The sequence below is a fragment of the Bactrocera oleae genome, chromosome 6, assembly GCF_042242935.1.
Source record: "Bactrocera oleae isolate idBacOlea1 chromosome 6, idBacOlea1, whole genome shotgun sequence".
In the NCBI taxonomy this organism is placed as follows: Eukaryota; Metazoa; Arthropoda; class Insecta; order Diptera; family Tephritidae; genus Bactrocera; species Bactrocera oleae.
Window position 1 is genome coordinate 414,800 of NC_091540.1, and position 14,352 is coordinate 429,151.

At 31.8% G+C, this 14,352-nt stretch overlaps 2 protein-coding genes across 2 annotated transcripts; one reads left to right on the forward strand and one right to left on the reverse strand.

Annotated features, from left to right (window-relative positions):
• Nucleotides 1-36: 36 nt before the first annotated feature.
• Nucleotides 37-2,424, forward strand: CtIP (CTBP-interacting protein). Its single transcript, XM_070111858.1, has 4 exons — nt 37-258; nt 325-1,103; nt 1,191-1,847; nt 1,937-2,424. The coding sequence occupies exons 1-4, from the start codon at nt 153-155 to the stop codon at nt 2,150-2,152; spliced, it is 1,758 nt and encodes a 585-aa protein (XP_069967959.1). The 5' UTR covers nt 37-152; the 3' UTR covers nt 2,153-2,424.
• Hpd (4-hydroxyphenylpyruvate dioxygenase) lies at nt 1,825-6,002 on the reverse strand. Its single transcript, XM_036358474.2, has 5 exons — nt 5,861-6,002; nt 4,162-4,188; nt 3,680-4,063; nt 2,887-3,540; nt 1,825-2,367 (listed from the first exon to the last, which is right to left on the reverse strand). The coding sequence occupies exons 1-5, from the start codon at nt 5,861-5,863 to the stop codon at nt 2,293-2,295; spliced, it is 1,143 nt and encodes a 380-aa protein (XP_036214367.2). The 5' UTR covers nt 5,864-6,002; the 3' UTR covers nt 1,825-2,292.
• Between the last annotated feature and the right edge of the window lie 8,350 nt (nt 6,003-14,352).

The window sequence follows — 14,352 nt, forward strand, 5'->3', positions numbered from 1 at the left end:
CACTTAGTGGAGATTAAAACCAGAGAATGTAAAATATAGAGAAGGTCCAACCAGCAGAGAATGTAAAATATTCAACAAAAACGTTCTCTGCAGAAAATTTGTCTTTTTATGTTTTTACACGAAAAATTGTAATTTTTTAGTTCACATTCCACATGGCTCCCCATAAAACTGATTTTGATTTAACTGATAGGGGCTGGGTTGATTTATATGTTAAAAAATGTGAAAACATAATGAAAGAATTCACGGACTATGTGTATGGTAAGTTTCTCCCTTTTTTGGGTATTTATTTAGAAAACTCCAAATTGCTTTTTATTGAATTCACAGCTTTACAAAACCACTGTTTGAAAGAGCGCAGTAAGATTGTAGAACTTGATAATAACTGTAAGCAGCTTCAAACAAAATTATTTGAAGAGAAACACAAGCAATCAACACAATACAAAAAGGAATCTATTTTATATACGCCTCTGGATCGAAACCTCATAGACACAGATATATTGGGTGTTACCAGAATTACTACACCTACCAAAAGTGACGCAGATCGAACTACAATAAGCGATGGCTCGCCCGCATTTCTGAATATGGCTATGGATAGCGAACAATTAAATATGGAATCATCTTGCGTTTTAAGTCCCGCACAACATCTTCAGGAAATATTACCGGCCTCCGAGCAGCTAAGTAGTCCGAATCGCTTTTTGATTGGCATTGACAGTGTTTTACAGCACAACACATCGCCGACATGCAAATCAAGAAACAACAATGAAAACCAAAGTGCATTAGGTTTTCTAAAAGCGCGCGGCCGTGTCGGTAAAACTTTGTATAACGATTCCTATGTGCATAAACTTCGTGAACAAAATCCAGTATCAAATGAAGATGATAGCAAACTGTTAAAATCAAAAGGGAAGTTGCAATCCAACCGCTCGGATTGGCTGGAAAAGGACAAGAAGAGTGAAGAGCGAAAAGCTGTGTTAAAACGAAGCGCTAGTAATATGGATGAGGTAATACGCAAACGTAGCCTGATGTCATTGAATAAAAGTGGCGAACGAAAATTAAGACAGTCGCGGTTAACCCAAATGGTCTCTATGAAATCAAATAAAGTAAAAAATGTAAGCCACAGTTAATTACAATTTTTATATATTTGTGTATATTGCGTTTTTGCTAATGCTTATAAACTTATATTTTGCCATTAACAGGGTAGCATTTCAACTTCTCCGGAAAATGTGAGTGATGCACAAAATTTTTTATTATCGCCAACAAAATCTCATGTATCCTCCACTACGACACAAAAAACGCTAGCCTTTCCAACGTTTTCCAATGATACTGACGATATATTCCCATTCAGTAGCGAAGATGACGATGATGAGAATGTAAAAAAATCAAACGAAAATAGGGCAATAAAACAAAATGTTAAGAAAATGTATGACACAAACATTTTTGAACTAATGCCCAACGAAACAGATAAATCTGATAGTGTTTTGGCTATAACTCCCACAGCGCCACCATTAATTTGTTTAGATGAATCAGATGATAGCGAGCACAGAGCAGAAAGTAGGACGAAATTTGGAAAGTTGACGACACAACAAGCAGCCCAAAATCATGTAAAAAAGACAAGTGTTGTCGTTAAAAAAGAAAAAACAAGTAGTGAAAATTTAGCCACCGAGTTGGCGGCGGCAATGTTAGCCGAATGGGAAGAGGAGCCAGAAGAAGAGTATGTAAAAGCAGAATCGCTGAAAACCACCTCGAAAAAGAAGGCGAGAGCAGTTGATTTGAAACCACATCTTTCAAAGCTACCTGAAGCGAAATTTTCGATCAAAGAACGCTTCAATATCGATTGTGATGAATGTCAAAAAGTAATTGAAGTGAATTTTATTTTTTTACAAATATTTTTGAAGACAATTTATAAATAATAATTGTTTTTTTTTTACTTGCATCTTATTAGTATATCGACTTTATGGGCAGCAATATGAGTTTGTCGGAAATTGAGACGCACCTTCGACGCTGTACACGTCACCGCACTGCGAAAGATCACATACCAACTACGCCACCAAATTACTGGAATCCTTTGATGCCATCGTTTCCCGAAAATGATCCACGTAACAAAACACTTTTAGAAGATCCGTTTATACAACGGAAGCGTAGTAGCAATAAATCGTAGAAATTTACGGCGCTCAGGTAGTTTTAATATTATTATTTTTATTATTGTATTGTTAATGACTTATAATATACGTTTTTACTAACTTTGTAATTGAATGTATGTATGTATATATTTTTGGAATTTAAATTCCCATATGAGTTCTATAAGTTGCCACGTTTTGCCTGTTCGATTTCGATAGCTGTGAAGAGTGACTTAAAGTTGCCGGCACCGAAACCCTTAAAAGAAAGAATTGATTATTATTTAAAGGCAATAAAAGCAATATTTAGAAGACAGATTAGTCTTTCATAAGGGAAAAATAATTTACAGGCGATCTGAGGTTGGGAAGAGGGGCGTGGTTGAATTTTTAAAAACGGTATGTATATACGCGAACTAGTCTCTCAGGTTTTGAGACATCGCTCTAAACTTTTGCAAATTTTCTGCTCAAATTTTTTTACTCAAAAATTTAGCCGAGATTGTTTTCCAAGACAAGACTACAATACCTGAAGAGATTTCCAGATCGGACCACGATATCAAAAACTGGTATAGAAACTGACCGAACAAAATCAAGTTGTTGTGTGGAATCTTTTCTATTTGTGGAAGCTTTGGTGCAAACGAAGCATATTTTTTTATATCTTTTCAAGTATTAGCAATTTATCTCTCAGCAACATATAATTATATTACAATTGCCTATGAAAACTTTTCCGTATCACCCTAATGCTACAAAAGTTATTTAAAATTGCTTGCTTTAAACTTACATTGTGATTGTGTCGCTGAATGACTTCAATGAATAGTGTGGGTCTATCTTGCAGATTTTTCGAGAATATTTGCAACAGATATCCATTATCGTCATAATCGATTAAAATATTCAATTCCTTAAGCAGTTGCATGTCTTCCTTGATTTTGGTGCGACTGCTTTTTAAGTTTTCCTCCAAAATATCATAGTACGAACTAGGTATTGTAAGAAATTCTAAACCACGAGCGCGTAAATTACGCACTGCCGTTATAATATCGCTAGTATTGAGCGCAATATGTTGCACTCCAGCGCCACCATAGTACTCCACATACTCCTGAATCTGTGACTTCTTCTTACCCTTGGCCGGCTCATTGATGGGCATCTTAACATTCTCCTGGTAATTGGCCATTACAATTGAACGTAAGGCTGAGTAGTCAGTGTGTATTTGCGAATCATCCACTGACCAGAAACGATGAAATTGCAAAACACGTTCGTACCAAGCGGCAACACTCTCCATTTGTAAGTCAGGTTGATTACCTACAACGTGGTCGATAAAATCGAGTTTGGTGGATGGCAAACCTTGTAGAAGATTGTCGACGGGCGGTGTTACAAAGCCGGGTAAAAATTTACCGTTATATTTAGTGCGATCGACAAAGGTGTGTGTTGTGTCGCCATACTATGCAAAGAGAAGATGAATAATATTTGAAATTCAAACAGAAAATTACAGCAAATTGTAATAAATTGTAATAAATTCTACACTAAAGAGAAAATTTCGCTTTTTTATTAACAAAATTCAATATCTGGCTTGCACTCACTGTTTTTATAGTAGCAAAGCGCACGACACCATATTCATCCTTCTCCTCCCAAATTTCGCGTACTACTTCAGCACCGCGTTCCTTCGCGTATTTGAAAATCGCTTCTAAATTTTCTACCTCAAATGCCACATCCTTTACACCATCACCGTGTTTCATTAGATGTTGACCATGTTCAGCATCATCGACATTGTAGGCAGATACAAAAACGAAGATGATACGATTCTGTTTGACCGCATGTTGGGCTAGACGACGATGCCCTGTCTCTAAGCCACGATAGCCTACATGCGTGAAGCCGAAACGTGTTGTGTAGAAACTGGCAGCCTGTTTGGCATTACCCACGAAGAAGGTCAAATGATCGAAACTAAGAAATTTACCAAAAAGCGGCTGAAAGTTGTGTAATGAAATTATTGAGAAAAAAATTTTATTTTTATTGAAAATTTTGTTTATAATATTTTTACAGTCTAAGTAGCTTTTTTAATTACCTTGGGTCCTTTATCAGTATATGATGTCTAGAAAATAAATGAAAGAAAATAATGTAAGGTTACACATATTTATATAGTTTATTTAAAATTTGGTGGTTCAATAATAAAATTACAGTTTATAAATAGTTTTTTTTATTTAAAATTAATTACATATTAAAAAATACCAACATTTAGATTTTTCAATATTTTCTTTCAAACTATATTAAAAAAATATATATAAAATTTCTTCAACATTTTCCTTTTAAATTACAAAAAAAAACTCAAAAAATATTTTTTGAATTAATATTTAAATTTTGTATAATTTTTGATTGCTGGATATTTAGTTGACCTGTGCGTTTTGTCATCTTATTAGCTCTAAATCGATTTATTTTGATCGAAAACTCTCTTTCAATACTTTAATGTATTCACCAATAATTTTATTTTAAAAAATATAATATATTTTTAGGTAAATAACTAAAAAAATGTATTCAAGGATTTTTATATGTTTTTAAAAGTTAATAAGATTGGTCCACAGTAGTTTTGTTGCCTAAGATCGTTATTTCTGTGCTCACAGTCCATTAAACTGTCAACGATTTGCTCTCTCTCTCTCTCTCATTTTGAAATCTCTCGGTTATTTTGAAATATTTATTTTCATGTTGTAAATATTTCAAAAATCAAAAAACATGACACAAAATAACAGAATTATTTATACAATAATTTTAGTAAACATTAAACGAAGTAAACAGAAACAGAAATATCGAGAACATATATATATTTCAATAAAACTCCTTTAAAAGAACCGTTTTAACGATCAGCAGTATTCTGCCATCATGTATCGCTTCCATCAACTTTGGAACTTTTCTCCCGTCACTTTTAGAACCTGGTGAAATCGCTCTCTTCTGTTCCTTACTATATTTTCGTAGATTATGCGAAAATGTATCGATATGATTGCGAAGATAGTCCAACTTGTTACACATATTTGCTCCTAGAGTCTGAAAGTTTGTTAGCTTCTTTTTCAGAATTTCTTCATAATTAGGTGCTTTAGGAAATTTTCGACTATATACACAAAACTTTTGCTATCTTAAAATTTTGAAACAGTTATGACCTTGATCAAATCTGTATCTGTCATTAATTGTCGTATTTGAGAACCATTACATATGCTAAGTAGCAACTTTTACTTACTTAGCTTTGGAAATTTTCAACAAATGACTTTAAACAATATCCTTCCACGTTCGCCACGTTGAAAAATTGCTTTATCATTCCCAACTACCTAATTATGTATTTAATCGCTAAGAAAATAATTTTGGCGTAGATGTTTCACCCTTCCATTCACTTCCACCTTTCGCATATTTCGGTAGAAAGCCTGGGAGTGGAACCTCAATCATGACTTGAAAAATATTTTTTTACAAACAAGCCGGTAATTGATCAGAATATGCAATAATCATAAAAAACCAGAGCACATTCAATATTTTAATGAATAAATTTGTTATCTGGACACTTGAAAACATCAAAACTTGCTAAAATATCCAGGGCAATAAAAAATTGTTTTTTTTCTTGCGAATTATTAAATTAAATTGCACAACTTTCTAAAATTTATTTTTAGAAAAAACTCAATTTTCTTCAGATTAGAAATTAATTTAGAGGAAATATATCTTTGTTCCTCAAAAATTCTGTTTTATTTATATTTTCATCACATAATAACTGTATGTAACAAACATACCATTTTTACTTATTTTAAATATCTAAATTCTCACGAAAATCACAGTTTTACACAAAATAAAACACTTTTATATAAAAGTACAAAAATCAAATAGTTGAAATTAGAACTCCAGTGACTGAGCTTAACTCTTCAGCAACTACAGCAATCTTCGAAACGGTAGACGGTTTATATAGCCGCTGCGAACTTTCTGGGCTTAGTGTTATAATCCTGAAGCTACCATCACATCTACATCTACTAACCCGTGTTAGTGTATAATATTAGTTCGCTAATATACGGCTGCAAAAATTTGCATTAGCAATATATATATATATATATATGTGCGTATGTATGTGAGATCCACGTGTAAATACATAAGTACTAGTATATTATACAAATCTACCTATGTGGGTATACTTGTATGTTGGTGAGTTTGCGGCGCTCGAAATCTTAATTTAAATATTTCAAACGGGTATTTTGTTTATCTGGTCCTGACAACGGTTGCTTGCCGATGCTTCACATTTTCAATCCAATATTGTTTTTATTTTGAATAACGCTGTGTTAGAGCTCTTGTTATTCGACTTAACGATTAACCGGATTAACCGCAAAGGGCATTATTCGAATAATAATATTCGATTTGCACTATCCGGATAGTCGTAAGTTGTCGACTATTCAATTAACCGCTCATTTTGGACTAACCGTTCGCTGTCCGCTATTCGACTAGTAAGCGTTCATTCAAAAAAACAAAACAATGTCATTTCAATTGGATTTAGAACAATTTTTATTTAAATACTCGCAGCAGAAGTCGCAGTTACAAACCGGATATTCGAATAATTTTAAGAGCCCTTTTCTGTATATAATACACATATGATTTTTGCAGGGATCATAAATATTGCTGATATTTTCATTTGTCAAAGCAATACTTTAGTCACGGAATTCCTCAGCGAGTGCAAAATAAAATCTAAATAAATTACTTAATATTTTAGGGTAAAGGGTAAAATTTAAATTGCTATAGTTTACTTATGAATAGTAATATTTATGATTACTTCATAACATAGATTAGCTTCTAGATACACATTTCTAAGTACATTGTATATTTTTATACCTTTTATACACTGGAAATAGTACTAAAAATCAACAATAAAATACTTAAGTTCAAGTCAAATTAAGGTTACTTAATAGGGAAAGCTTAATAAGGAGACGGTTCCGACAAATGTGCAGAAATGGGTGCAGAATGTGCAAAGAACGTGTGCAAAATTTCAGATCGATATCTCAAAAACTGACGAACTAGTTTGCGTATATACATAAATATCCATCGGTTATCTGAGTGACAATATTTGTTTCCAACAAAAACTCTAACAAATTCCAATTCATTTATAAGCAGCTTCTCGAATAATTCATTAATCTATTAGTTTATTTCTTTTTTCGCGTATTTTTAAATTAAAACAACAATAATAATCACATTTTACCTCTGCGCAGCTGTGTTGTTTTTGTTTATCACATTATTTTTCATATAGCAATAATGATAATAATATTTTTTTCAACAATTTTTATGCATCTCATTATTTAAGATATTTGCGAGATCTCTCTTGCTATGTTATTGTGCGTGTGTGTGATATTTTCATTACAGCGGCCATGGTCACACCAACACATACGAACACGAGCAACTATACAGTTAAAGCTGTTACGTTGCCGGCTGTCGAACAGCTATTGACCAATAGCGATCTTGTTTTTGGGGGCTCGACACCTCGCACTCCAGCCCACCCGCCTTCGCGTTCCATACAACCAGCCTGTGGTGGCGTCGCAGAACAGGTGTTAAATGAATGTGAAAAGAAATTTGCTTTGAACGGGTTTCTTACGTTAAAATAAGCTATCGACCGGCATGTGACAAATAGCGGGTTGAGCATGCGCGCTTCGACGTTTACTGCGTGCACAGACAAATGAAATATTTACATTTTGCATTTAAATTCAATGGTTGGTATATGTAAGTGGTTCTTATGATATAAAGATAACCAAGGAAAGTTGTCGTTAGACACTCGTTGCAACTAGCCACTATTCCTAGTAGTCGTTAAGGTTAAGGTTTTTTGATATAATAAATAGTTGGATATCTGAATAAAAAAATAATAAGCACATTTTAGCAACCATATTTTATTTTTCGTATTTTTTTAATTTCAATAAAAAATTTGATGAAGAAATTCTAATTCTGATGTTGGGGTTAAAAAGAAGAAAATTGCAAAATTTGAAAAAAACATAACATCAATTAACATTTTTTCGAAAAAAGCTTTTGACTTGTAATTTTTTTGAGACATACGTTTTTTTATGATTTTTTAAGAATTAATTTTTAAAAGTATTTTAAGCTCCTTAGAATTCCTTTATTTTTCTTTGCAGTCCTAAACCAAACCAAAATTTTATTAAATTGTTGTCAAATGGAATTATTTGTACGAGGTTTGTTCAAACATTTCGGCTAAATCACTGTAGTCGATATTCCAGCCGAAATGCTCCAATCGAAACCAAAAAAAAATCTTAAATAAATCTTCCAAAAAGCACCAACACAAGAGTTTTTAAATCATTTTTGAAATTTTTAAATACTTGTAAAATTTCTAAAACCCTGAAATTTACAAAACAAAACCACAAAAAAATAATACTATGTGAAAAATATTTGATCAAGATCTTAAACATCTAGCAAAGAAAGTGTAGGGTGTTTTTAAGTCAGCAGATGCATTAAACAAATATTGCTTATTCATTGTAAAATGCATGTTTTTCAGCGAATAAAATGTATAATTGATGTTTATTTATATTTTCATCATATTTTTAGAATTTAGTTGCGACTTTTTTTCTAAACCTTAAATTTTCCCATAAGGCAATGATTATGGGTATTTTCTATGAAAATAAAATCTGAAACAAGTCTTCAATACCACGTTACCCGGAGATGGGCAACACGTCTTTGAATACAAATTAACCACAAAAAAAATTTAAATATTTGGTTGCGAAATTTTTAGCGTTCCTAATTTTAGAACCTGGTGAAATCGCTCTCTTCTGTTCCTTACTATATTTTCGTAGATTATGCGAAAATGTATCGATATGATTGCGAAGATAGTCCAACTTGTTACACATATTTGCTCCTAGAGTCTGAAAGTTTGTTAGCTTCTTTTTCAGAATTTCTTCATAATTAGGTGCTTTAGGAAATTTTCGACTATATACACAAAACTTTTGCTATCTTAAAATTTTGAAACAGTTATGACCTTGATCAAATCTGTATCTGTCATTAATTGTCGTATTTGAGAACCATTACATATGCTAAGTAGCAACTTTTACTTACTTAGCTTTGGAAATTTTCAACAAATGACTTTAAACAATATCCTTCCACGTTCGCCACGTTGAAAAATTGCTTTATCATTCCCAACTACCTAATTATGTATTTAATCGCTAAGAAAATAATTTTGGCGTAGATGTTTCACCCTTCCATTCACTTCCACCTTTCGCATATTTCGGTAGAAAGCCTGGGAGTGGAACCTCAATCATGACTTGAAAAATATTTTTTTACAAACAAGCCGGTAATTGATCAGAATATGCAATAATCATAAAAAACCAGAGCACATTCAATATTTTAATGAATAAATTTGTTATCTGGACACTTGAAAACATCAAAACTTGCTAAAATATCCAGGGCAATAAAAAATTGTTTTTTTTCTTGCGAATTATTAAATTAAATTGCACAACTTTCTAAAATTTATTTTTAGAAAAAACTCAATTTTCTTCAGATTAGAAATTAATTTAGAGGAAATATATCTTTGTTCCTCAAAAATTCTGTTTTATTTATATTTTCATCACATAATAACTGTATGTAACAAACATACCATTTTTACTTATTTTAAATATCTAAATTCTCACGAAAATCACAGTTTTACACAAAATAAAACACTTTTATATAAAAGTACAAAAATCAAATAGTTGAAATTAGAACTCCAGTGACTGAGCTTAACTCTTCAGCAACTACAGCAATCTTCGAAACGGTAGACGGTTTATATAGCCGCTGCGAACTTTCTGGGCTTAGTGTTATAATCCTGAAGCTACCATCACATCTACATCTACTAACCCGTGTTAGTGTATAATATTAGTTCGCTAATATACGGCTGCAAAAATTTGCATTAGCAATATATATATATATATATATGTGCGTATGTATGTGAGATCCACGTGTAAATACATAAGTACTAGTATATTATACAAATCTACCTATGTGGGTATACTTGTATGTTGGTGAGTTTGCGGCGCTCGAAATCTTAATTTAAATATTTCAAACGGGTATTTTGTTTATCTGGTCCTGACAACGGTTGCTTGCCGATGCTTCACATTTTCAATCCAATATTGTTTTTATTTTGAATAACGCTGTGTTAGAGCTCTTGTTATTCGACTTAACGATTAACCGGATTAACCGCAAAGGGCATTATTCGAATAATAATATTCGATTTGCACTATCCGGATAGTCGTAAGTTGTCGACTATTCAATTAACCGCTCATTTTGGACTAACCGTTCGCTGTCCGCTATTCGACTAGTAAGCGTTCATTCAAAAAAACAAAACAATGTCATTTCAATTGGATTTAGAACAATTTTTATTTAAATACTCGCAGCAGAAGTCGCAGTTACAAACCGGATATTCGAATAATTTTAAGAGCCCTTTTCTGTATATAATACACATATGATTTTTGCAGGGATCATAAATATTGCTGATATTTTCATTTGTCAAAGCAATACTTTAGTCACGGAATTCCTCAGCGAGTGCAAAATAAAATCTAAATAAATTACTTAATATTTTAGGGTAAAGGGTAAAATTTAAATTGCTATAGTTTACTTATGAATAGTAATATTTAAGTTGTTATAACATTATACCAATATAAGATATTTTAAAATATTTAAAAATTAATATTTTCTAAAATTAGGAACGCTAAAAATTTCGCAACCAAATATTTAAATTTTTTTTGTGGTTAATTTGTATTCAAAGACGTGTTGCCCATCTCCGGGTAACGTGGTATTGAAGACTTGTTTCAGATTTTATTTTCATAGAAAATACCCATAATCATTGCCTTATGGGAAAATTTAAGGTTTAGAAAAAAAGTCGCAACTAAATTCTAAAAATATGATGAAAATATAAATAAACATCAATTATACATTTTATTCGCTGAAAAACATGCATTTTACAATGAATAAGCAATATTTGTTTAATGCATCTGCTGACTTAAAAACACCCTACACTTTCTTTGCTAGATGTTTAAGATCTTGATCAAATATTTTTCACATAGTATTATTTTTTTGTGGTTTTGTTTTGTAAATTTCAGGGTTTTAGAAATTTTACAAGTATTTAAAAATTTCAAAAATGATTTAAAAACTCTTGTGTTGGTGCTTTTTGGAAGATTTATTTAAGATTTTTTTTTGGTTTCGATTGGAGCATTTCGGCTGGAATATCGACTACAGTGATTTAGCCGAAATGTTTGAACAAACCTCGTACAAATAATTCCATTTGACAACAATTTAATAAAATTTTGGTTTGGTTTAGGACTGCAAAGAAAAATAAAGGAATTCTAAGGAGCTTAAAATACTTTTAAAAATTAATTCTTAAAAAATCATAAAAAAACGTATGTCTCAAAAAAATTACAAGTCAAAAGCTTTTTTCGAAAAAATGTTAATTGATGTTATGTTTTTTTCAAATTTTGCAATTTTCTTCTTTTTAACCCCAACATCAGAATTAGAATTTCTTCATCAAATTTTTTATTGAAATTAAAAAAATACGAAAAATAAAATATGGTTGCTAAAATGTGCTTATTATTTTTTTATTCAGATATCCAACTATTTATTATATCAAAAAACCTTAACCTTAACGACTACTAGGAATAGTGGCTAGTTGCAACGAGTGTCTAACGACAACTTTCCTTGGTTATCTTTATATCATAAGAACCACTTACATATACCAACCATTGAATTTAAATGCAAAATGTAAATATTTCATTTGTCTGTGCACGCAGTAAACGTCGAAGCGCGCATGCTCAACCCGCTATTTGTCACATGCCGGTCGATAGCTTATTTTAACGTAAGAAACCCGTTCAAAGCAAATTTCTTTTCACATTCATTTAACACCTGTTCTGCGACGCCACCACAGGCTGGTTGTATGGAACGCGAAGGCGGGTGGGCTGGAGTGCGAGGTGTCGAGCCCCCAAAAACAAGATCGCTATTGGTCAATAGCTGTTCGACAGCCGGCAACGTAACAGCTTTAACTGTATAGTTGCTCGTGTTCGTATGTGTTGGTGTGACCATGGCCGCTGTAATGAAAATATCACACACACGCACAATAACATAGCAAGAGAGATCTCGCAAATATCTTAAATAATGAGATGCATAAAAATTGTTGAAAAAAATATTATTATCATTATTGCTATATGAAAAATAATGTGATAAACAAAAACAACACAGCTGCGCAGAGGTAAAATGTGATTATTATTGTTGTTTTAATTTAAAAATACGCGAAAAAAGAAATAAACTAATAGATTAATGAATTATTCGAGAAGCTGCTTATAAATGAATTGGAATTTGTTAGAGTTTTTGTTGGAAACAAATATTGTCACTCAGATAACCGATGGATATTTATGTATATACGCAAACTAGTTCGTCAGTTTTTGAGATATCGATCTGAAATTTTGCACACGTTCTTTGCACATTCTGCACCCATTTCTGCACATTTGTCGGAACCGTCTCCTTATTAAGCTTTCCCTATTAAGTAACCTTAATTTGACTTGAACTTAAGTATTTTATTGTTGATTTTTAGTACTATTTCCAGTGTATAAAAGGTATAAAAATATACAATGTACTTAGAAATGTGTATCTAGAAGCTAATCTATGTTATGAAGTAATCACGAGAGTAAATAGATTACGAAAAAAATGTTGAAGGTCTCTCAATAAGTAGCTAAATTAAAAAACCAATAACAAAGAGATTTCGAAAACTATCCAGCTCATGCGGTTAAAATTTTCTATTGACCGTATTGGCGTTCAGCCAAAAGCTCTTAGTGAAAGCTAAAGATAAACAATAGCAAAAGCGACAATGAGTTCGCAGCAAGTGAAATTACATATGTACATATTATGTATGTCACTTTTTTAGTTCGATAAATATGCACTAATATTCTTTTAGCACTTACATATGTTTATACACAATCAAGGGTGTTAGCCATTGTAAATATGTAGGGAAGTGTGAATTATGAAATCTACACATGTGTATGTATTATATTAATGTATTGGACCATCAATGACTGACACTACATAATTTGAGCCAATTTGTCTAACTTGACATGCTTTCGCTGTTTGGATGGCATTTTTTTGTTTTTGTCTGCTGTCTTAAGTGCTAGAAGGGCTGCTGACAGCTGCGGAGTGTATTTGCGTGAACTTATGTTTTACGAGCATCTTAATTTGTCAGCTGCTTATTACACGGTTGAAATGTATTTATTTTTAATGTAGCGTATGACATTTTGATTGCGGGAAATTTTAAGAATGAATGTTGAAAATTATTTAATTTATTATTATTTGTGTTTATGGTTTAATAAATTTAAGAAAAAGTGCGGTTATGTTGGTGTATATGTAAAGTTAACTGTACAATAAGCCTAAAGTTGTTGTGTGAAGTAAAATAATTATAATAATAATAGAAAATCGAATGAAATTGCATTGAAAAATCTTGTTTCGAGAAAAACGCGTTTAAAGTGGTGTCGTTTTTTAGTTGATTGACCCGAACGCTATTTCCTACATTGAATTGAATCGGGAATATTTTTTCCCTTACTAATTAAATAAAGCCTGCTTTAAGCCCACAATTTTTTTCGAGTTACTGGCATGACCCACTTCTCCACGACTAACTTATTTTTATACAATTGCTTATCTCAGAAATACAGTATATATATTTTTTTACTATATTATATTTTTGTAATATTTTTTAACATAAATTTGATTTTTTTTTAATATTTGTTAAATAGATATTATGTATTTTGTATATTTTCTGCCTCTCACAAAAAAATTAAATTCTAATAAATTAATGTTTCCATGTTCAGTTTGCCAAATGTCCTTGCTAAACAGAATATTTATGATTATTAATATATATGTATTCTCGTATGTATATACATATGTATGTATGTTTTTATTATCATTTCGTAATAAAGGATGCTAGCGAATTTGAGGTATCTTGGCCGTCTGATTGAACCCTCAACTTAATTATATGGCAATCCCATGGTCTGCTTGCAAACTTTCAAGCAGGTGGTGTATCCTTTAAAATTAACCGTCTAGCAGTCTCAAAGAGAGTGCAGAGAAAACCAAATAATAAACAGCGTCAATACTGCGAATGAGTAAGCGCATGCGCAGGCGCCAGAATGTCATGAGGCGCTGAAATGTGTGTTGGTAGTTAATAAAGGGTGTTTTGCTTTAATAAATGCATTTTGTACACTGAAAATCGTAGTCAAATATTTTTTATAATTTATGTTATCATTTT